Raw genomic sequence first — 24,015 nt, forward strand, 5'->3', positions numbered from 1 at the left:
CCTCACCATAAATGAGTATTCTTTTGTATTTATGTAGATACAATATTTCTTAAGAATCATTATGAACTTGAATGGAATTAGCTGCTACACATTAAAAGCACTGAACTGGGGCTGGGGATGTGGCTCAAGTGGTGACGCGCTCGCCTAGCATGCGCGGGGCTCTGGGTTCGATCCTCAGCACCACATAAAAATAAAATAAAGATGTTGTGTCCACCAAAAACTGAAAAATAAATATTAAAAAATTATCTCTCTCTCTCTAAAAAACAACAACACTGAACTGAATTTGTCTCTTAAATATGTTAAGGTTCACTACTGTGATCTAAGTGTGGAAGTTACTAACTGCATCTTTTGGAAGAAATGAAGTTTTAGAACTTTCATCTGAAGGGCAGCACTTAAAAAGACTTAAGAAACAAACACATATTTAAAAAAAAATATCCTTAAGGTCAATTCATTAACTAATTAGTTTTATAATTTCTAAAAACATGCTACTGTGCATGTAAAATGCATGTAAGCCTTTATTGGATTCCCATAAATTCAGTAAGAACTAACAAATCTAATGAATGAATAACTGTTGAAGAATAATGATGTAATGCCTGGAAGCCTCTGAGTTGAAACTAGCTACCCAACTTCTCTGCCAATTAGGAATTGACCTTGAAATCTGCTTCAGGATTAAAGCACTGCAAAGTTTACATTAATTTTCAGAAAAATGAACATCATCTCCACAAGTTATGAATATGTTTGAAATTTTAAATGTAACTCCTCTCCTGCCTATGGCATTTAAATAAACTTAACATCATTTAAGAAATTTGTTTTATTCCATTCTGAACAATTTATCTTTTTATGCTAACATTTCATAATTAATTTTTCTTCCTCAAATAAAAACATCTGGTAAAGACATTAAATTCATCCTAAGCTCTAACTATAAACTCTGTCGTTTGTGGAATGTACTGTAGTCCCAAGAAATATCAATTAAGTTAGGAATAATATAAATATCTTGATATGTATATATGTGCAAATGTAGGTTAAAAGGCTGCATGCCTCTCACTTTTCAAATTCACCATATAATTCTAATTTCTCAATTTCTTCTTGAGATTTAACCTGAATACTGAGATGAAATTTTGGTCAGAATAATGACTACAATTTTAAAAATAAGGTTTCTCTGCAGTTCGAAGTCTCTCTACATATGTCAACCATCATTTCTGCTTACTGTTTTATTTCACTGACATAACTCCATATACTGCAGTTTCACAATGAAGTGCTACATAACTTTAGATGGTGTGATAAGCCTTGGGAAGACAAATTTGAGGATATATGTAATAATGTATGATTGCATATCTGTTTTAGTTTAAGCTCATTCCAATCTTTACTTGATTGCTAAGTAGTTATTTATTATATTTTATGAAGTTTAACTTCTTTGGTGTGCCATGGTAACACATACATCAGGACATAATTATTAGGTCACTAATAATTTCCAGCAGCTAGTAGGTCATGAGATGGAATTGCTATTCAAATCATGGTAAGCTGGTTTCACACTGGCTTGACTAACCATCTACATGGATATCGTGGACAGCGCTGGGTGCATACCTCCAACCATCCATTCCTTTGCCCAAAGGAAACCCTACTGTGTTCATATACTCAGCCTTCCCTCTCAGATGGCTTTGGGAAAGCTTTTATCATCCTCTGTTGCAAAGATGGGTCCTGAAAAGTCTACATCAAACATAGTAAAACCATTGCTTGCCTTTGATCATTTAAAAATCCCAAGCTTAAGGCAATTAGCATGAAATATGTCTCTTGGCTATTACTGACCCATAGTTACAGGAGAGCTTTTCTCTGTACAGATGATTACTGAGAAAACTTGCCTCAGTAACTGCTGAAGGCAATCTTACAAAGACAAAAAAAAAAAACTCCAGACAAGGGTAAAACTGAAACAAAAAGGAGAACAGAGTCCAAGAGAACAAGAGTAACACAGGGACAGCCTTGATCACATTCTACCTGAAGCCCAGGAACTCTGAATTTTAAGTTATGAAATGCAATACATTTCCTTATTGATGAGGGCAAATTTGTGTCAGATTTTGTAGGTTTTGTAGCCAAGAACATCCCAGAACTATTTTTTTAAACAAAGGTAATATTCTCAATAGGTACTCTAATATGAATTAAAGACATGATTAGAATTTGCCATAAGTCACTCACTTGAAAGCATCCTACAGCTACTGCCCCTGAGCTGGCCTCACAACTTAAGTCACCCTGGAGGAAAAACTGAGATGTTTCTGCTGTTGTTAGTTAGGTCCCACAATCACACGGTTGGCGTTATGGACACAATCAAAGTTATGGACACAATCATATCATTTCACTGGAAAAATTTTCACTGAATAACAAAACATACACATTTTACAATAAAATAGACTTCCTCAAAGAAAAGTTCTCATTTTTCTTGTCTCTTCTTACCTCTTTCACATTGTGGACCAGTGAATCCATAAACGCAAGCACAACGGTTGGGTCCGATACAACGCCCACCATTCTGGCACCCGTTTTCACAGACAGCTGCACGTGAAAACACAAAGAAGCAGCTCATTAGAGAAGCAAATTCCCAGGCTCAGTGTAATAGTGCGGTGACGGTGCCAGCAAAGGGTCACACCTTGAAATCATGCCTCTAAAACACAAGTCACGATTGGCCTTATCCAGTTAAGTAAACGCATCTAACTGCATATTAAAGCAAAACCCTGCATAATTCATGTAACTCTCATTGTTAAGCAAGCATTTAGCAAAAAGGATTTTTATTTTTTAATCATAATCACAAGGATTGGCTGGTTCTTGATGCTCAGAGTAAGAATATCACTATTTGACCTAATTTTTTTTTCTTCTACTACCCCTGTTTATCATTCTTCTCAGAGATAAGAAAGTAAATAAAATATGAGAAAAAGTGGGAAAAAAGGCAGTCTCCAGGGAGCAGGGAGAGAGAAAAGGAGGACAAAATGTGATGTGGAAAAATAAAGGGATGCAACATGAAAGGGGAAAAGCAAAAAAAAAAAAAAAAAAAAAAAAAAAAAAAATCAGAGAAAGGAGCCAGGGAAAAAGCAAAAGGGAGGAAAGGCAAAACTATCATGAAAAGGAGAAATCACCATCAACTTTAGCTATAAAAACATCAGGAGAAGTAACCAATCTGTAGAAAGTGCATTCAGGTCATAGAATAATAGAAAGGAAAATCCTGTTAATATGATGGGTTATTTTACACAAAATCAAACCGCATCCCAATTATTGCAGGTACAATTGTCCCTTGGTGTTTATGGGGGTTTGGTTCTAGAACCCCACACTGATACCAACATTCAAGGACATTCAAACCCCTTCAATAAAGTGGTGTAATATTTGCACATCACCTACACATATTCCATACACGTTAAATCATCTCTAGGTTACTTGTAATACTAATATAATTTACAAGCTATACAAATAGTTTTATATTGTACTGTTTAGCAAATAAGGGGAGGGGGAGAAATCTATGTTCAGTACCAGCACAATTTAAAAAAAAAAATTTTTTTTCTAACTTGTGGTTGGTTGAATCCATAGATCCATGTATCCAGGGATACAGAGGGCCAACTTTATTGGTGGCAGATGTGCATCACACACATTTCACTCCTGTATAATCGTGATGTGGGAGACCAGGATTTGGGGCTCAGTGGACCCAGGGGAAGCCAACCAGATTCCCTTCTCCTCACGATGAGGTTCTGCGTTGTAACTCAGCTCAGCAGCCTAGACTTGGAATAAGAAAGTCTCCCCAAGACCCACAACCTGACACTCTTGAAGACACATAGTCCTGCCTCCGTACTGAGGAAAGGCAGCTCAATTCAAGAACCACATCTTCTACTGAGACCAAGAGCTTGACTCCCAGTCCACCTGCCCTGTTGAACAGACACTCTGCCATTACAGAAAAAACAAGGGATATATTTTATGACCTGGGTACCAAAAATGATGCTCTTTAAGAACACTGGTTTTAAAGGAAGTGAGGGGCTAGACATGTTTATTGGGCACTTCAAGTGAAGTACATGTCAACATGTACAGTCCAACAAGCACAGTGACACCCAAAGTGCAGTGTAATCCTGCTGATTCTTCCTCTGCACTGCTGAACGGGATTGCCTATACCATGCAAAGTGCACAGACAGCATTCTGTGCTGCTGATGGGAGCAAGACCAAAACACACTGGGAAACAAAAGGTATCTTCATGGTAAGGCGTCTCTGTGCCAGTGGCTTGTCTGCAGTCATGCTTTGATCACTTGTGCATGCCTCTGCACAAGTTCATCTCCCCCACAACACACCTTCTCTGACTGACCCAACTGTGGCTCTTCCGACTCATCACTGCCTTGGAACATGGGGCAGGAAGAAAATTAGAGGAGTAATTACAAAAGACAGGGGAAAGGGATTAAAGGTCCCAAGGAGCGTGAGAAAGATGGGGGTGGATAGGAATGTGAAAGAGAACAAAACCTACCAGAAAATTCTACATTAGTGTGGTTCCACAAAAGTAACTGCCAAGATTTGAAGATTACAATTGTAAAGTGGTAACTCTAATCTAATGAGATTAATGAAAACGTGTGGAATTTTCTTTGAATGTTATCAAGTTGCAGGTCATCTATCCAGGCATATTCCCTCATCGCTTAGTAACCTTTAAAACAGAATGAGGCAAAGGCAGATGTCCGCCACTGATGGAGACACTCACATGGGGAAATGGAAGAAGGGCAGGCTTCCATCAGGGTTTTTCAAGACAGAGCTTCCAAATCCCAAGAAGGAGGGCATGGCTGGTAAGCTTTGGGCTTCTCCCAGAAAAATCTGGCCCATTACAGGTTAGACCTAATTTAACAACTTTCTGGTTTAGGCTGACCTTGCTTTCTTTCTTGGTAAATTTGTTTTCTGGGAATTGGGAAAACAAGCTATTGTTCATAAAAATATTTTTGTTAACATGTAACATGGGTTTATTATCACTTTTAAATGATTAATACATATCTATTTCTTAAACTTTTCATTTTAAATTTGAATATTGTAAATATTGATAAGGGTCCTGTGAACAGAAAGGTTGAGGTCCACTAATACAGTCATTTGGCTATAATCTCATCACTCATGTAAGAATAGGCTCTCCCAGCATAGGAACCAGAGTTTGTTTGCTCTAAAACTCCCATCCGTGTGTTCAATATGCTGTAGGAACACAATGAAATTCTGCACCTTGATAAAATTTCACTTTGCCCACTATTTTGCAAGGCAGATCAGTGTAGTGGATAGACAAGTTCTGCTCTGTTGTTCCTAGAACTCCCATCATCACATCAATTTTCTGATTCTCAGCTTTCCTGTTGTAAAACATGGACAATCACTGCTACCTCACAAATGGCGTGAGAACTAAATAAAATTAAACAAGACAAACCAACCGTACAGTGGCTGTGTACTGTAGGTGTTCTTCTGTATGCTCAATTAATTCCCCCCTTTTTTTTCTTTTTTAACTACAGAACAACTATTTCTATGAAAAGGAGACTTGTTCTCCAGGAGAAAGATGAAAGAGCAACAGCAAAAGAAGAAAAGCAGGAAATAGTTAGAAGTAGAACCAAAAAAAAAAAAAAAAAAAAACAACCAAACAAAAAACCCATGAATTTCCATCTTTCAAGTGAGTTAGAATAAAAGGTATTTTATAAAACAGTATTTTTTTAACAAAACATATTGGAAATAGTAATTTACATTTGATTGGAGTTGGAAAGAAATTGAACATGCCACAGTTTCCTCTGGGAAAAGAATGCTGGCTACCCACAAAAAGAAAGAAAAAAAAAAAACAAAAACACTTAACTCTAACATGGCAGTAAGAAGGCTGGGGAGAAGAAGACCCTGAGATGGAAATGTGAGCTCAGGGTCTGTTCACTGCTGCCACAATCTCAGTGAGGGGGAAGGGGTGTTGTTTAGCAACATCAGCTTGTGAATCAGGACACTATTTAAGTACTATACAAGCCAGGTATGTAAAGAACACTCTATCAGCAGACGCTTCCTGAGCAGGGTGATGTGACAGGCACTCGTATTTATTAGACACACTCCTGTGCTACTCTGCAGAGTGCAAACACTGAGGCATAAGTCCAATTTCAAATTATGGTTGTGACTTCAACACAAGCACATAAGAAAAGCATTCTAAAACATGTTTTCGAATGTTAAAAAAGAAACAAAAGTCCATGGCTTGGAGGCAGGACAGTGTGACTGACTGTTCACTGTGGGTGCTGCCCTTTTCCTTTCTTCCCAGAGTCCCCCTCCCAGCTTTCCTCCTTTCCTGTGGTTCACTCTTTCACTCCTCTTTGCTGGCTTTGCTTTCTCCTCCAGGCCTCAAGATGCAGGGCTGATTCAAGAGATCTAGCTTCCACCCTCTCCTCCTCTGTCTATAACAACTTTCTAGTGATCCTCACCTTGGCCCAAGATTGAAATATTATCAGTCTCTTCCTAATTTGTGTCTCTCTATCTCTGACCTCTGTCCTAAGATCGGAATTCAGAGAGATTGCCATTCCCTTGGAAGTCTAACAAACTTCTCCAACCAAAAAATACAAAGCCAAACTCTCGTCTTCAGCCCCACTACCCCTTACCCAACCCACTCTCCATTCAGTCATTCACAAATCAGGAAATGTCATTACTACATCACATGACGACTCAAAATGCTCTAGTGGCTTCTCATATTCAGGGTATAATCATCATTGACCGCGGAGGCCCTACACCTCTTTCTCTTAAGTTTCTCTCTTACCATTATCCCTTGTCCTCACTTTATTCCAGCCACGGGGGGTTTCTCATTGCTTCCTAAATGCCTGGAGTCTGATTTCTGTTGCAGGCCCTTGAATTTGCTTTCCCTTATGCACAGACTCAGGTGTACGTGTAAAATATCATCTTCTCAGACATCCACAATGTAAAATAGCTGAGAACTGCTAATCTGACTCAAACTCTCTCTCATCCTGTCCTGTTTCCTTCTTATCCTAGACCCTCTCATTGCCTGAATTTGCACTGGATGTTTACCTTTTCATTTACTTGTCAATCATCTTCTCTACGAGGGCATCATTGTGCTTGTTCACTATCACACTCTCAGCACCATGCAAGGGGCAGAGAACAGCAGTTACTCCACATTGTTGAATAAATTGAAAGAATGCTTTCTAAAGAGTGCTCTCTACATTTCTGGGAAAGCAGCTAAGCAGTTCAAATGTTTTTGTCATCCTTATTTTAGCAAATATCATATTTCCAGGGCTTTTCTGGATTCACAAGCTGAAAACTGGTGTCTCTTCCTTCACTTTAAATATTGTATCACCTTTTCTATATTAGACAACTTAGAAAGTGTCATCCTTCAGCCATTTCTTGAGCTGTTATCTACTGGTTATCACACTTCCATCATATTTGATTATTAATAAATTTTGCTAGGTACATATTTTGCTTGCACCTGTGTTTTACTGACCCTAGATGAAATTAGACTTGGGAAGCTTCATTCCATGAGACATCCAGAGAACACATGTTCATCTGATTGGAGAGTGTGGCAGCACTGACATGGTTTTACACAGGGGCAAAAGGTCCTCAAAGCACTCTTCATGAAGGAAAAGTACTTTCTATTCCCTGGCTTCCCTTTTATGTTTCACAAGCAGAGAAGGGACATGCCTACCAGAGCTTGTTCTGCAAAACAGTCAGGAAATACATTTCATGGATACCCAGGATCCATGAATTCATCAGCTGAATTCAGGCTGAAAATATTGAATTTCAGGATAGATCTGAAACAACTCTGAAGTATCAGTTGAGACAAGGCTGTCTCCCTTGGGATTCTCAAATAAATATCATTTTCTCTTCCATTGAGCCAAAGGTTGAATTTTGAGAGGGATAAACATGTCTTTTGTATGGCTACTGAACTCTCTAAAAGTTACAACTGGATCTCCTAAGTCTGCAACAGGCATTAAAAAAAAAAAAATTACAAATCTGCTTCCTTATCAGTATTGCGTTCCTAAAACAATTTTTTTTTTCTGGTTATAAAATGGAATCCATTGTATAAAATTGAGGAAATACCTAAATGTACAAAGAAAATATAGAAGCAGAATCAATTTATTTATTAAAAAATAAATTTTGTTGAAATTTTCTGCCCCACTCGTCCAAACCTGTCTTCTTCTCCCCTGGTCAACACTAGCTTAGAGAAACTATTAGACTGGCCCCTCCTATTCTTGCTAGAAAACTGGCTTCAATGCAACCTGTTCTCTTAAGTACTTTAACATTGCATTTCTAACCGTCAGTCCATCTCAGATTACCCTGACAACTTCTGTCACACCTGAGAATCACTCACACAAGGGTATGCAGACTGTGGCCTAGTTGACTGCCTGCTTTTGTGCTCCATGAGCTAAGATGAAGTTTTTACATTTTAAAATGGTTAAAAATGAAAAGAATACTATGCCATGACAAGAGAAAACTGTCGAGTTCAGTGTCTATAAATTGTTTCAGCAATAAAATTTTGCTAATATACACCAAGCGCTTTCAATTGCACATTGTCTATGGTCACTTGCACTTCAATGACAGAATACACACAGTACTCACATCAGAAAAAGCAAAGTCTTAACCATATACTACCTGGACCTTACAGAAGAAGTTGGCTGACTATTGATCTTATGGAATATTTTTCCTTAAATTGATCCACCTATTTTACTTCCAATTGTTTAATTTATTTTTCTTGTGGTGGGGCTGCAGATAGAACTTAGGGCCTTGCACATGCATAGTAGGCACTCTTTCACTGAGCTACATCAGTGAATAGCTTAAAACTATTTTGAAGGAAAACTGCATAACACTTATAAATGGAAAGCTATAATTACCCTAAGCAGAAAGGAATCATAAAAATAACTGCAACAATCACAAAGAAATACCATTCACACCTTAAGATGGATATAAAATAAAAACGAGAAAAAAATAAGTGTTTACTAGTATACAGATAAATTGGATCCCTTGTGTACTACTGATGAGAATGAAAAATGATACAACTGATGTAGAAAACAGAATAGTTGTCCCTCAAGAAGTTAAAAATTAGAATTACCACTCAAACCAGCAACTCCACTTCTGGATATATCGACGTAAGTACTGAAAGTAGATATTTTCAAAGCCATGTTTGTCACAGATTACCCACAAGAGCCAAAAGGTGAAGCAGATCAAATATCCATCAACAGATACATGAATAAACAAAGTGTGTATATACTGACGATGGAATATTATTCAGCCTTTAAAAGGAGGAAAATTCTGGCACTGGCTACAACATTGATGGACCTTGAACACATTGTATTAAGTTAAATAAACTACAAAAGGACAAATACAATAAGATTACATTTCTATGAAATGCATAATGAAGTGCCTAGAGTAGTCAAATTCATAACACATAGAAAGCAGAATGGAGGTTGCCAGGGGCTGGGATGACAGGGAAATGAGGGGTTGTTTAGTAGGTACAGAATTTCAGTTTTACAATATGAAAAAGGTTCTGGAGGTGGTTAATGGGTATGCTGCACTATACTGTGAACGTATTTAACACCACTGAACTGTATGCTTAAAATGGTTAAAATGGTATATTATATGTTATGCATCTTTTATTACAACTAAGAAAAATTAAAGCTGCAATAAAGATACCATAATATTAATCAAAAGCAAGGTAGATGTTCCTGAACACCTAGGACTTGGGTTTTCTATGTTGAGAAAGGAGATCAATATTTCTTAGGGAAGCCATGAAATTTAGCATCTTACCATTTAGATGCTGTCTCTGATGAAATACAAATAAAGTAAAAAGAGACCATCATACTACATGTGATTCAGCTGTCTTTAGTGCCATGCATTTCTTCTCATATATACTTGAAAATATGTGAATTCCCATAAAGTCCCAATTTGGGAAGCATTAACTAAAAGCATTCCCCAGTGATGTGTCACAATCCAGGAACCACAGTCCTTCCATCCTTGTTACAAAGCTTTCTCAGTTGCTGTGGGATAGCATCCCATGAAGATAGCTTTGCTGGATTAAAGCTCCCTTTTTTCATAATGTCATCTAATTTTTGAAAACCACTTCTGTATCATGGTATTAAACACATTTAAGCAAAGAACAAATTATGAGATTGGCTCTCCTGGGGCTAATGTTGGAATCTCAAAAAAATCATATATATGGGGAAGGGAAAGTTGGAGTGTTTTCCAGCATACTTCACCATTTTACAAGAAAGTATGTGTTTCATGCAGCTAGCGAAAAGAAAATAAGGAATAATATGATAAAGTACTAATGCTATTCAATAACATCAATACTTTTAACAGAAAAATTCTAAACATTAAAAATTCTTATAGGTTACATATTAGAAATTGTAAAGTATACATAAATCTGCTTTCTCAAAGGATCATAGGCATTTTAAGACCTTAAATTATAACTTAATATGAAATACCCACTAAATCAAATTATTTATAGTAAAGTCTACTCCATGGTTCCTTACGTTGTCCACAGTAAGTTCCAATAAATCCCTTCTGGCACTGGCAATGGTCATCTGCACAGGTCCCACCATTCATGCACCTCACACTGCACTGCTGAACTGCAAATGAGAGCAACAAATAATAGGCAAATATTTGTCACCAAATTATAGTATTGAAAGCTTATAAAACTATACACTACATGTTCAATTCGATGACAAATATATTCTACAGAACTAAACGTTACCATCCAACAAATTTTTATTTATTATTTGTCATAAGTGCATACACAGGCATATGTGTTAGAACATGTTATTTGGTATGTACTTAAAATACATTTCACTTTCAGCATTAAAGGAAATCACTATAAAGTTCCCAATAGCATCTGTGTTAGCCTGCAGGAGGCACTCGCATCCATTCAGACTACAGGGGTTACATGTCTGCTACCATGATGGATCTGGGGTTGGTCCTCATAGAGTCTGCATTCCATAGGGATACAGACCAGATCCCAGTAAACAATACCACAAAGTCATTATAGACTGTGATAAACTGTCTGAAAGAAACTAATATGAAAGGGAATAACTTAGAGTTGAGGAGGATCTTAGGTACAGGAATCAGACAAGACCATTTTGATGGGACATTTATGCTGAGCTTCAAAGGATGAGAATGAGCCAGGCATGGGAAGTACCAAGGAGGAATTTCAGAGGGAGAAGAACCAGCAAACCAATAGACCTTACGATGATGAGATGATGAAGGGTTTCTTCTGAAGGACTAAAATGTTGTGTGGATTAAAAAGAAAGGCAAATAGAGAGAGATTTTGGAGAGCCAGGCAGAGGTCAAGCAGAGGATGAAGGCCTCCTCAGCCACAGAGGGCTTTAACTATATCCCAAAGGCAAAATGGGAGTCATTGTAGGGGATAGGAAAGGCAGCAGACTACAACAGTCACTAATATGGCATTATGTAAAAATGTGAATGTGTAACTGATGTGATTCTGCAATTTGTATTTGGGGTTAAAAATGGGAGTTCATAACCCACTTGAATTAAATGTATGAAAGATGATATGTCATGAGCTTTGTAATGTTTTGAACAACCAATAAAAAAAAGAAAGTAAAGTAAATGTCTTACTACAAAAAAAAAAAAGAAAGAAAAGATTTCAAAAATCGAGAGAAGTTATGCATTTTATGTTTTTAAAAGATAACTCTAGCTGCTCTGCAGAGAATGGATTTGAAGAGGGCAGGTTTACATGAGTCCAGGTGAGAAATGAGGATGGTTTGAATTACATGGTAGCAGTAGAAGTGCTAAGAAAAGAATGAGTAGAGATGTATTTTCTAGTAGAACCTTATAGGTCTGACTGAAAAAGTTGAATGGAGAAAGAAAAGAAGCAATTGCTTAAGCACTGGGTGGATGGCACTGCCACTGGCTGGGGCAAGAGGAACTGCGGAAGTAGACTGGAGTCCACAATGAACGAAGTGCTCCAGTTTAGACTTGCTACTGAGTTTTAGATGCTTTCTAAATATTTAGGCAGAGACATAAAATAGGAAATGGAACATGAGGAGCAAAGCTCAGTGAAAGGATCTACTCTGGAAATAATCAGTAAAGAAGAATATTAGTAGGAGTTGAAGACACCTATGCTAATAAGTTCTTCTATGGAGGACATAACTCTTGGGAATACCATACTTTAAATGGAAGGCAGATGAAGACAGAGAAAAAAGACTAAAAAAATAAAAATCAAGACGTGTTAGAGGTATTAACAGAAATTAGGGACACTACAAAGAAAAAAGTATTTCAAGAAAGTAGTGATGAGTGGTGGTAAAAAGCTTTAGGAAAGTTAAGAAGGTTGAGAACTGAGGTCAGAAAAGCTCTTGTTAGAAAGGAATTCAGTATTTACAAGGCCAAATAAATGCATGGATTCCCTGCTAAAGCATATACTATGAGCTGAGAGTGGGCCAGAGGGTATTCAGCTGGACAGGTAGATGACTTAAGAAATTAAACTTTCTCTAGACTCGTGTTTTTTTTTGTTTTTTTGCCAAGAAAACCAAGAACAGAATAATAAAGATATTTGCAGGGGTATCTTGCAGACAATCAGGCAAGGGTGAAAGGTTCAGATAAGTTGTTCAGAAAACGTGCTGATCAAGATGATCAAGAAAGTCTGGATGCCTTTGAATGACAGGTTTCAAAAAAAAAAAGGAAACTTACTAGTCCAAATTAGAAAATGCAGTTTACATTCAAAGAGTGAAACTTGAGTTTTTCATAAGAAATTTCATCAGAAGACAAGGACATGTCTTGTATGAATCTTGAATCTTCATTCTGGAGTCAGACAGACTCCAGATTGAGTCTTTGTTTAATGAAAATTCTGGAGGAAACTATTAAAATATAACAACTTCACACTCACTTGAAACAGACTCAAGCATTTGTGTAAATACTGAGCAATTAAATAAAAAATACCTGTTTCCACATTGTTATAATGTTTTCTCCAATACCTACTTAAAAGATTCATCTTGGACTTTAATGTTCTAACAACTTTTAATTGGGTGGTAAATAACATGATCTTAGTCCACTGTTACAGTTATCTTATAGTGTTGTTGAGAATTGGTGTGTGTAAAGCAGAATAAGGTAATCTGTATAAACCGTAACTTTATAAGTTATCTGTTGTCTTTCTAATCCTGTTCTCCTTCCCTTGCAGCTAACCCACAAAACAGGATATGAGCTGCAGTAGCTACACAGAAGCAATAAATACAGTCTTAATATTTGAGTCTATAGGCTTAGGCATCAGAACACAGATTCAAATCTGTGTTACCTTGGGTTGGTTAGTTATGTCCATCCTACTTTCCTACTCTGTGAAATGAGTACATAACAATATCCCAAAATGTTGATGTGAAGACTCTCTAAAGTAATGTAGTCAAACATCTAAAACTGTAACTTTCCCATAATCAGCCTACTAAGTTGTAGCTATTATTCAAAAAGAATCACTGAATTCTGGCTTTTCTATTGCTGAGACATACAGTTCCTGGGCCACAATGAAAACATTTTTTCTTACTGAAAACCATTACCCACTTGAAGTAATAACTAAGCCACTAAAAGTTCTTACTCCAAAAATTAATATCAATCTACTTTGCAAGTAAAATAATCACAGATTTATAACTTCTTATAAAGGACATTTATCATTTACTCAAAAACTTCAGGAAAATACAGTAAACAAGGTCACATATAAGAAACATACTTGATTTTGCTCCACAAGTCGGTGATATTTGGCCACTGGAACATGTACACATGTTAGGACGGGAGCAAAATCCATCTCCACAACTATTTCTACAAATTGCTGTAGAAAACACAAGAGAAAAGTGAATGAACAACTGTATGATGAAAACAAAATAAATACACAAAATAAAAATCTAAATTTTTAAAACAAAGAAAAATGTAAGATGTAAACACGTTATATAAAATGTCTCATGTTAGATATGTAATGAAATTACCCATTAAAAACATGGGAATAAGTTTTACAAATATCTTATGAGGCACACACTCTACCAACTGAGCTATGTTCTCAGCCCCTATAAAGGAAGTTATTTCAAATTCCATAATATTAATTACTTAATTTGTCTATCAGAACAAGTTGTGTTTTTTCTTATCCAAGACTGAGTTTAAATGCAGAGTTCAAAAAATAAACAAACAAAATAAATAAGTACATAAATGCAGAGTTCATTGAGAAGCAATCTTTATCCCCCTAGCAAGCTGTATTAAGGAAACACAGAGATCCTAAACAGCCTTACAGAACACAGCCCTCTGTCCAAAGAACTTTTGCAGGACAGTGAATGTGAAAATGGTTGAGCCAGAGACTCCAGGCCCTAATGACTTGGCCAAACCTCAGGGGTTCCATGCACATTCCTTCCCGGCTGGTATCTGACCTGCCCCATCATCAATCTTTGTTCCCCTTAATAATTCCCTCTCTCCTTCCTCTTGCCTTTCTTCCTCCATATTATCTCCAGAACTCGGCCTATTCCTGCTGCTCAGGAAAGCCACTGAGACATTTAGATGGGGAGAGAATCAAAGCCTCCTGCAGCTGTGACCTCAAAACACAAAGGTATGAAGGTCATCACAGCCAAGAATGTTAGGCTCACTGACGCCACACATACCACAGACACTCAAAACCTATAGTCCAGTGCCTTCAAGTGGGAAGTCTTTCCCAAATTTAGAGTCAGTTCACTGAAGAGCTGAAAGATTTATCTCTATATCACAGTTGAATTCTCTCTTTGAGCACAAAGACTGCATGCATTCATGCTCCATGCCTGGATCATGAAGACAAAAAGAGGAGTCTGGGAATGCCCTGAAACTAGCTGTAAACATTTACAGCAATATACATGTATATCTTTTGCTAGGGAGGAGTCACACAACATTCAAAGAGATCTTGTACTCCTCATAACTTAAAGGACATGTTCTACAGAAGCAAACTAATTCAATAAATGTTTTCCTTCTTCAAATTGCCTTTTGACATTCATATAATATGGCCAGCATCTCCATTAGAATTCCTTATAAATGAAAACAGTGTCAAATATCATTGTGTGAAGTTAAAAATATATTAGGCCAGAATATGATTCCCACCACACAGTTGACTGATACTTCCTGCAATGTACTAGAGTTTCAGATCATCAATAACTCTCCAATGCTCATTAAAACATTTCTAAGCCCCTCTACTCCCCAGGAAATATACAGTCTAGGTTGAGGGGAGATCCAATGAGTCCTCATTCATCCAGATCATAAACCCAGTGAAGGTATGAAGAGTTGGAAATCTTCAGAAAGTGAGTGTAGTGTGTTTCTGTGAGCCAGAGACAAACAAGAGCTCTCAGGCCCTTTCTTCCTGCACCTGCCTCAGACTATGGTTTGCCTCACCTAAATATGAGTGCCTCCTACAAACATTAAAACTGTGAGATGTATAAATACTAGATGGAAAGGAACAGAGGATCTAGGTGCTGGGGCTTCAGTGGTACTAGGAGAAATGACAGGACCAAGAATACATGGTACAGAAGAGGCCAGTTTCTCACTCTATCACTGACCTGCTGTGAGCTCAAGAAAAACCCACATGTTCTCTGGGTTCAGTTTTCATATTAGTAACATAAAATAGAGAGATTATATTGGAGTGTGTTGATGTGTCTTCAGATCCCAAATGCTATGAATCTGGACCAATCCCATCCCACTGTTTTTTCTCTGATCAAAATACTGTTTGCAGTATAATTCCACAATTCAAATTATTGACTTTAAGTTTATAATAGTTTTAATTTTGTGATTTTCCCTACATGTTATTTTTTTAAATGTCAAAATAATTGAATTACTGAATTTAATGAAGTCTACTAAAAGCTAAAAGTTAGATGAGACCCATGCATTAGGCTATAAAGGCATTATATTCTCCTTTTATTCTGCATTATATTTTACACTCTCAGAAAATTAAATTTATGTTTTTAATAACTATTTTCATAGATATTCTCTTGACAAAAATATAAATATTTCTTGGAGATACTATTTCAAGGTGTATGCTTTTGCCTGGATTACTGATACAGGCAAATCCCAGTGTTTCTCACAAGCACCCATTTTTTTCAAGTAGTAGAAGCATAAGCTACAATAGTTAGTGTTACTCAGGTTTTCAAAGACAATCTTCTAAACAACTAAAGGTCACAATGTTACTCAAAGACCAAAAGTATTTAAAGCTGACACTCAAGGGGTCATGCATATACTTCTACTGCAAATATTCTGGAAGGCTCTGCTCTCTGGAATTCCCATTTCACACTGATCCAATAAAACCTGACTTTACAGATTTTCAACACGTACCATAAACCAATCCCTTCTCCTCGGCTGTTCTCCAACTCAATAATGGCATTCACATTCATTACATTTAGTGAGTCAGACTTTCCGCAGTGCCTAAGTCACTCACGACTAGTATGGCAGGTGTGTGGTGAGTGACGTTAGCTGTTTCAGGATTCTAGGAAACTATGTAAGTGTAAAGCAGCCCTGGTAATGCCCTACTGGCCTGAAAGAGTAAATGCACCTTCCCTAAAAGCCTCACATATGACTTTCTGTGCTAGAGAGAAAAGAAAGCAACACCTTTTCTCTTTTTTAATAAAAGTAAAAGCTTATAAGCAGAAAGTTTATTTAAAATATTTATGAATATAGTTGCTGTTTCCTGTTTTGCATCATTATTAGATATTGTGGGACTTTAGGGCAGAAAAATAAGAAGAAACTAGTCTTCATGGTACTTGAGATTTTGTTCCTTAAAAAAAAATGCCTAGGAATAGCATTAAGGGGCTATCTTGGGCCACAAAACCCATAAATATAGAGTTGGAGATGCCACTACATCCATATTATCCCTGGTCTAGTGTGGGTTGCCCTTTTTCTTTGTTCACAGTTGCATAATCATGGAGAACACTGAGGTCAATTCAAAGTCAAGATTGCCTCCAAATGAATGTGTTGTCTACATATGATACCTGGCTCTCCTCTGAACAAACACACAGGAGAAGTCCACTACAGTTCAAGTCACAAATTCACAGGCATGCAAAATAAGACATTGCAGAGTTCTGGACTAGGAGGCTGATGACTAATGAGTTCTCCAATTAGAACTTGGGAGACCTGCATACGCATGTTGGAAAGTGAATAAAATAACCAAATTTTTAGGTCAGAAACACAAAATTTTCAAGTTCTAAGTTTCAAATTGTGAAAAACTGTACTCTATGAGATTTAGGATCTGGAAATGCAAATTTTAAATGTCTCCTCCACCATATTCCCCCAAAAGGTCAAGCCACTAGAAAGAGTTCCCTCTACAAATTTTGTTAATCTGGGTCCATTCAAAATACCATGAGTGTGCTCCTTTCACATCTCTGTTATGAGGCTGTTGAGATGAAACCAGAGAATAATAACTGGTTTTGTATAAAGGCCTAAGAATGCTTGATCTTCATAAGGCCTAAATCTCAGCAGAGTCTAAAACCAGATACTTTACATAATTAACTCTGTGGTCTTATCTGGAGTTTTAAAGGAAAAATGGTTTTGAGTTATCTAGGGAATTGCTCCAACACAACCCCGCTTCACTTTATTGACACAAAAAGATAAAACTTCCAAGCACCTTTAAAACCTTTGTCATGAATACCCTTCAAGAGATTCCATAAGTGAAGTCTGCTCTGAAAAACTGGCCACTTCTTTGCCACCATTCACATGGGGCTGCGTCCCCATTATCACTGCTCTGTGGGCAATGGATTTTTACATGCAAAAATGTGTCTAAAAGATAGAACACAAGGTTGACCCAAAGATAGGTCTGAGGGTTCTGCCCCAAGCTGTGGGCCCAACCAAGCACTCACGGACAATGCACTGGTTTCCTCCAGGGAGCGTCTTCCATCCTGGGCAGCAATAGGAGTGGAACCTGGAGCCGCACACGTTTGGCCTGCAAGGGACAAGCACCTTGTCAGAAACGTAGGTGTAGGAACACACTTTAAATTCCTGAAATTTAGGAATGGAGGGCAGACATAGAGGTAAATGCTCCTTTAGACGTTGGAATGGGGAGGGTCCGAAATCTCTAAAGCGTCCCTTTCATCTGTTCCCTTTTGCGTGCCTTTAAAGGGCGAAAGGAGACAGGGAAACATATAATTTGCTACTATTCTAGCCTCCGGATGTAGAGAACAAAGGGGACATTCCATTTCTAAAATCCTTTCTCTCATTCCCAAATCCATTCTTCCTTGATCTACTGTTACTTCGGCCCGGACGTGTCAAGGAAGGCGCGTCAGAAGGTGGAGCGCTCGGGTTGATGATTAGAGAATGAGTTGTAAATCCCGCACTCGTCCTCAAACAAAAGGCTCCGGAGCGGCGCCCCCGACGGTGGGAGCAGGCAGGCTCCACTGGCCCCAGCGCAGGGCGGACCCAAGCCCGCCTTCTGCCAGACATTCGGAACCTGTTCCAGCACCGCGGGCCCGGCACGCTCTGCGATCCGCACCTGGGGGACCCCTACTCACCCCGTGCCCAACCCCCAGAGGGAGGTCTTTCCGCTGGCTGAGCTTTGGGGTTGGGAAGGAAAAGGGGGAGGCGCTCCTGGGGGTCTTCTGGCACAGGGGAGTGAAACGCTAGCCGCCAGCACAAGATTCATTCAGGGAGTGGGTAGGATGGAGAGCCGCCAAGCTGAGGATCCCAACAAACCGGCCCCCCCAGGCACAAGGCCGCCTGCCCACCTACCCTCGGAGCACGTCCTGCTGTCCTCGCCTGCGGACGCGGCTCGCCGCTGAGGTGCCCTCTTCCCGGTACTCGGGTGCCACAAACCCGCCTTCGGAGCCCGCTGTAGCCGGCCGGACCTGTTGCGGCTGCGGCTGCGGCTGCGGCTGTGGCTGCGGCTGCGGCTGCGGCTGAGGCCGGAGTGGCTTAGGCGGTGGAGGCTGGGGCTGGCCGGCTGTACCCTGCGCCCAGAGCGCCATGCAGCCCAGCCACACCAAGTAGGGCTGGAGACACAACCGCCTCCGTCTCTCCATCGCCGGCGCCGAGAGCGCGCGGACCAAGGCCCGCAAAGAGCGAGCGATCAAAGACAAAATCCACGCGGGCCGTAAAAAGTCAGGGTCTAACTAAGCCCTTCGTCAGCTGCCGGGACTCCCTTGGGCTCGGGCTCCCTGCTCTTAAGAGGGAGCCCGGGACCGAGCGCTGGCCCCTTGGCTGCCGGCGGCGTGGGGCACAGGACGCGGGATCTAGCTCAGTGGGCGGCGAGGCGCGGTGGCAAAGCAGCCCGCAGCCCCGCGCGGTCCACGTTGCATCCCCCGGGCCACGGCCCCGAGCGACTCCAGGACCGCCAGCGGGTGGGGGCGGGAAATTACAAAAGTAACCCGAGCAGCCGCGGGGTAAAGTTACAAAGAAAGCGGACCTCACAAGAAAAAAAAAGGGGGGGGCCTGCACGTAGCGGCTCAGCGGATTCCTGTGCGCTCCGGGCACAGATCTTGGAAAGCTGCAGAAGTCACCAGAAAAAAGCAGGCAAGCAAACAAAAGTTGCCCCCAAAGAAGAGGAAGGTCTCCTCGGGGATCTCTTGGAGTCCCACGGGGCAGCGACGCGCGGGCGGCGGCTGTGGAGCCCGGCGGAGGTGCGCGGGGCCGGAGCGAGCGGCCGGAGAGAGGGCAGGAGGCTGGACGCCGGGAAAGATGCGGCGGAGGAGGGCGCGGCACCGGGGTTTTAGAGGCCCGGCGGGGCGCGGGGCGGGCCTGCGGGCGGCGGCTGTCAGTGGGGGCCGGGGCGCAGCCGTCCACACGTGGAGAGCAGCCCGAACCTAGCGGCCGGCGGCGCAGAGTGGGCGGGGACAGAGTAAAGGGGCGATCGGTTGGGGAGGAACCAGGGGAATGAAGGACTGGGGGAGGGGAAAAGGAAGGAAGGGGGGGGGGGCAGGGCAAAGGGAGGGGAGAGGATAGAGATTGGGGAAAAGGAGGGGGCGAGCCTGAGTGGAAAGCCGAGGTTGGAAGAAGGACTTGGAAAGCGAGGTTGGCGAGCCCGGGTGCGAGAGGAAATGAGCGGGGGATGGGGGGGGGGAGGTTGGGGCGAGGAGAGAAGTGGGAAAGCGGAGCAGGGGGGGTTAGGAGGAGGGGGCTGGGGGCCGGCTGGAGGGGGCGAGGCGCTAGGCGGCTTTGCTTCCCGTCCCCCTCAATTGGCCGCTAGCTCTGTTTTGACTGCCTGTACAAAGCGACCAGACGGCGGGGGAGGGGGCGGTTAGGGACCGGATTTGGGAGAAGAGGCAGCAACCCCTTCCCCTTCTCCTCCGCCTTGGCGGGTCCTGCGGACTAGGGATGAGGTCTCTAAGCGCTCTGATTCCACTGGATGCACAGCCGAACTTCCCCGCCGGACACAGGCCGCAAATTTTAAGATGAGAACTGGTCCTCCTTCAAAGACCAGGACCCTGACCCGAGGTCGGGGGGATTCGCAACCAGCCAGAAAAGAGGCTCGAGCTCAGTGGATTGTAGCTTTAAACTGAGAAGGCCAGGGCCTCTCCATCTCTCCTACCCCCGTCACCTCACGGGGAACGGCATCAGTTTTGTAGGACCCTCAGAGGGGCTGGGAGTTTCCAGATTGAAATGCGTCCTCGGCCGCCAAGAGGAAGCTCAGGCGGCAGCGGGGGACTGTGGCAGCGCGCCGGCGCGGGTTGGGAGATTTCGTGCAGGGACGTGCTCAGGTGCGACCCCTGGCAGGCAGGGCTCTGCCGGGGTCTGCATCCAGGGAGGAGTTAGAGATCCTGAAGTTTTGTTGGGGGGATTGGAGTGGGAGCACAGCAGGTAAATAGGGCTTGGTGCCATATCCTTAGTTCCTGACTTGGACACCTTCTTATTAATGATTAAATCCTGGCAGTTGATATAACCCCTCTGTACCCTTAGGGTGCCTCTGTGCCCGCTTGACTGTGGGGTCGTCTTTTGCGGCCTTCCTTTCATCAGGTCTTTTTGAAGACCTTGTCATCTCTCAATCAATTGAATTTCATAACTGGAAAAAAAATGAACACCCTTGAAGACTAGGAATGAACATCTGAACGCAGTTTGGGAAATGGTGCAGAACGATGTCTGGATTATTCTACCCTAGAGAACCTTACATTAAAAGGAAAAAAAAAAGCATATGTGTAAGATTTTATATATATAAAACCTATATATGCGTATATATTCACTCTGTATTCTCCCAAATTGCCCAGATGTGCTATTTGACAGCCAAACTTCTCTGAGAATTGCACAACTCATTCTTTCATTACCCCAATGTAGTCAGCAAAAGACTCAAAGTAGTAGCCTTTCTTAACATTAGTCTCCAAAAGCCAAAAAAAAAAGTACATAATTTCAGGTGGTGCATTTATTTATTAAAATCAAATAAAATTAGAGCAATAGGGGTATTTTTCTTTAAACATTTTAGCAATAAACTATCTCTTGGGTTAAAGCAGATAAAATGCTTTAACAATAATGGTTTAAAACATCCTGTCTGTGATTTTTCATTTAATACCTAAATAACTTCATGGTTCATTTCTACCTATCACATTAAATCTAAATGTTCTAAAATCAAATACACCTTAACCCTTTGACCTAGCAATAACAGTTTTAGGAATACACATGAAAATAAATGAGAAAAACATGAAATGATGGATGCATTAGTTTGATTATTACAGCATTGTTTACAGTAGGAGAAGACTAAAGACAAACATCCCATCAGTAAGGACAGCACTGAATATGGTTTAGTCCATTCTATGGAACACCTTGCAACTATGAAAAAATGAATGGGTGAGACTCTATGCGTTTATGAAATGATCTTTAGCACAGACAATTTAAAAAAATAGGTGCTGAAATTCATTGAGTCAGTAGAATAAAGGTTAACAGGTGCTAGAGGAGAAAAGGGTGAGTTGTTATTTTAGGGGCAGAGTTTCTGTTTAGGATGATGAAAAAGTTCTGGAAATGGATAGTGGTGGTGGTTGCATGATAATGTGGATATATTTAATGCTGCTGAATTATATACTTAAGATGGTTAAAATGGTGAATTTTCTGTTATGTGGGTTTTTTTCAACTTTTAAATGCAAAGTGTAGAATTTTGTATATATTATGTTATCTTGTGTGTGTTAAGCATTTTTTTTATGAGAAGTATAAACCAAATATAGTAATAATGGTTAATCTGTAGGAAAAGAAGAGAACATGGTAAGAGACAATAAGGGAAGTTACAAGCCCTTCTAAATATTTATAGTTTTATAGTTCTAACTTTGAAACCATGTGTATATTTTATATACTTAAAAAAGAATATTTAATGTTAAAAGAACAATGCTGAACTGAAATCAAAATATAACAAATGAAACTGTCACATTGATAGAATAGCCATAGAATAAATAATTACTCAAAATGACATTTAAACATGATATTTGGACTAGACATCTTTGGTGAGATATAACTTAAGAATGAAAGAACACAAAAAAATCTGAAATTGCTTTCAGTGGTAGTAATGAATGTAGGAAAGAGAGAAAGAAAAAGCAAATATAGAAGTGTGTTGATGTCATTACAATGATTTCAGAATAAGAAAGATTAAATATAAAGCAAAAATAAAAACTTTTAAAATTTAAATTGAATTAAAATGCCAATTTAACTTTTATCTCTATTTTTTAAGTGCATTTCTTAACTCTGTCTACTGAAAAATCCAGAAGCACTGACAACACAACAACCAAAAACACCAACTGTGACCAGATTATGGCTCCTAAAGACCATTTCCAGGTAAAAGGAATCGGGGCACCTTGGGTAAATGACTGATTCCAGCCAGGTCTGGAATAGAAATGTTTGAGGTGAGTCTGGCTATCTTGTCATGCCTGAAATCAAGGAAATTATCAGACTGTTAGGGCCACATTTAAAGGAAACCAAAGCTAACTTGAAAGAGATCACTTTGTCTAAAGATGAGGAAACTTGAACATCAACATAGATGACTGCAAAGGATTGAAATTGAAATATGTGATTTGTGTAAATATTCAATATTTCCAAATGATATTTCAGTTAATTGGTCTCCTGTGGAGGTTGTTGAGGTACAACACATGAAATTTAAAATACTGACAAATAAAACAATCAAACAATTATTCTGCCTTTACTGGAAAGACTCATAGAAAGTATTTTTTGAAAAAAATCAGACTGTAAAGTCAGGAAAGATAAAAGTAGGGGGGAAAATCACTTCTTTACCAACCCTACTCGACATAATAAACTCATAAACAAATTCAGCAAAGTAGCAGGATTTAAAATCACTAGGTCAGAGATTCGTGTGTGTGTGTGTGTGTGTTGTCGTCAGTGGACCTTTATTTTATTTATTTATTTCTATGTGGTGCTGAGAATCGAACCCAGTGCCTCACACATGCCAGACAAGTGCTCTACCACTGAGCCACAACCCCAACCCTAGGTCAGAAATTCTTAGTGGTGGTGAGTTTCTCCCCATGGACAGTTGGTGCTATTCATCCGGAGGCATTTTTTTATTGTCATAAGACAATTCTAATAGAGTAGTGAAAATATGAGGAATGCTTGTAAACATCCTCTAATGCACAGGGCAATCTCCCATTTCAATGTACTACCAATATCAGTTCTAAAATAGCAATTTCTTGAAGAAGTCGTGAATTATGTGAAAAGTCTTTGGGGAACGTTTTAGTGAATAATTGAAACTATTATCACCAGAACCTATTGATAAATTAGTAACTTCTGAAAAGGAACAAGACCAAATTCAGCATCCATTCATGCTCAAAATACTGGAAAAACTAGGGATAGTAGGAACATACCTCAACATTTAAAAAGCTATGTATGCTAAACCCAAGGCTACATTGTTCTAAGTGGAGAAAAACTCAAAGCATTCCCTCTAAGATGGGACAAGACAGGGATGCCCTCTTTCACCACTCCTATTCAACATAGTCCTTGAAACCCTAGCCAGAGCAACCAGACAAAAGAAAGAAATTAAAGCTATATGAATAGGAAAAAAAGAGCTCAAACTATCTTTATTTGCTGATGACATGATTCTTTATTTAGACGAACTAAAAAACTCTACTGGAAAGCTTCTAGAACTCATAAACAAATTCAGCAAAGTAGCAGGATTTAAAATCA

At 39.9% G+C, this 24,015-nt stretch overlaps 1 protein-coding gene across 1 annotated transcript in view; it reads right to left on the minus strand.

Annotated features, from left to right (window-relative positions):
* Fbn2 (fibrillin 2) overlaps positions 1-18,935 on the minus strand; it is a 231,897-nt gene extending 212,962 nt beyond the window's left edge. Inside the window, exons 1-5 of the mRNA XM_027949328.2 lie at positions 18,646-18,935; positions 17,781-17,863; positions 13,664-13,762; positions 10,470-10,565; positions 2,446-2,541 (exon numbers count right to left, since the gene is read on the minus strand). Coding sequence (XP_027805129.2) covers positions 2,446-2,541; positions 10,470-10,565; positions 13,664-13,762; positions 17,781-17,863; positions 18,646-18,935 — 664 coding nt within the window. The remainder of the gene's footprint in view (positions 1-2,445; positions 2,542-10,469; positions 10,566-13,663; positions 13,763-17,780; positions 17,864-18,645) is intronic.
* Positions 18,936-24,015: the final 5,080 nt, after the last annotated feature.

Source organism: Marmota flaviventris, chromosome 5, assembly GCF_047511675.1.
Source record: "Marmota flaviventris isolate mMarFla1 chromosome 5, mMarFla1.hap1, whole genome shotgun sequence".
NCBI classification, from domain to species: Eukaryota; Metazoa; Chordata; class Mammalia; order Rodentia; family Sciuridae; genus Marmota; species Marmota flaviventris.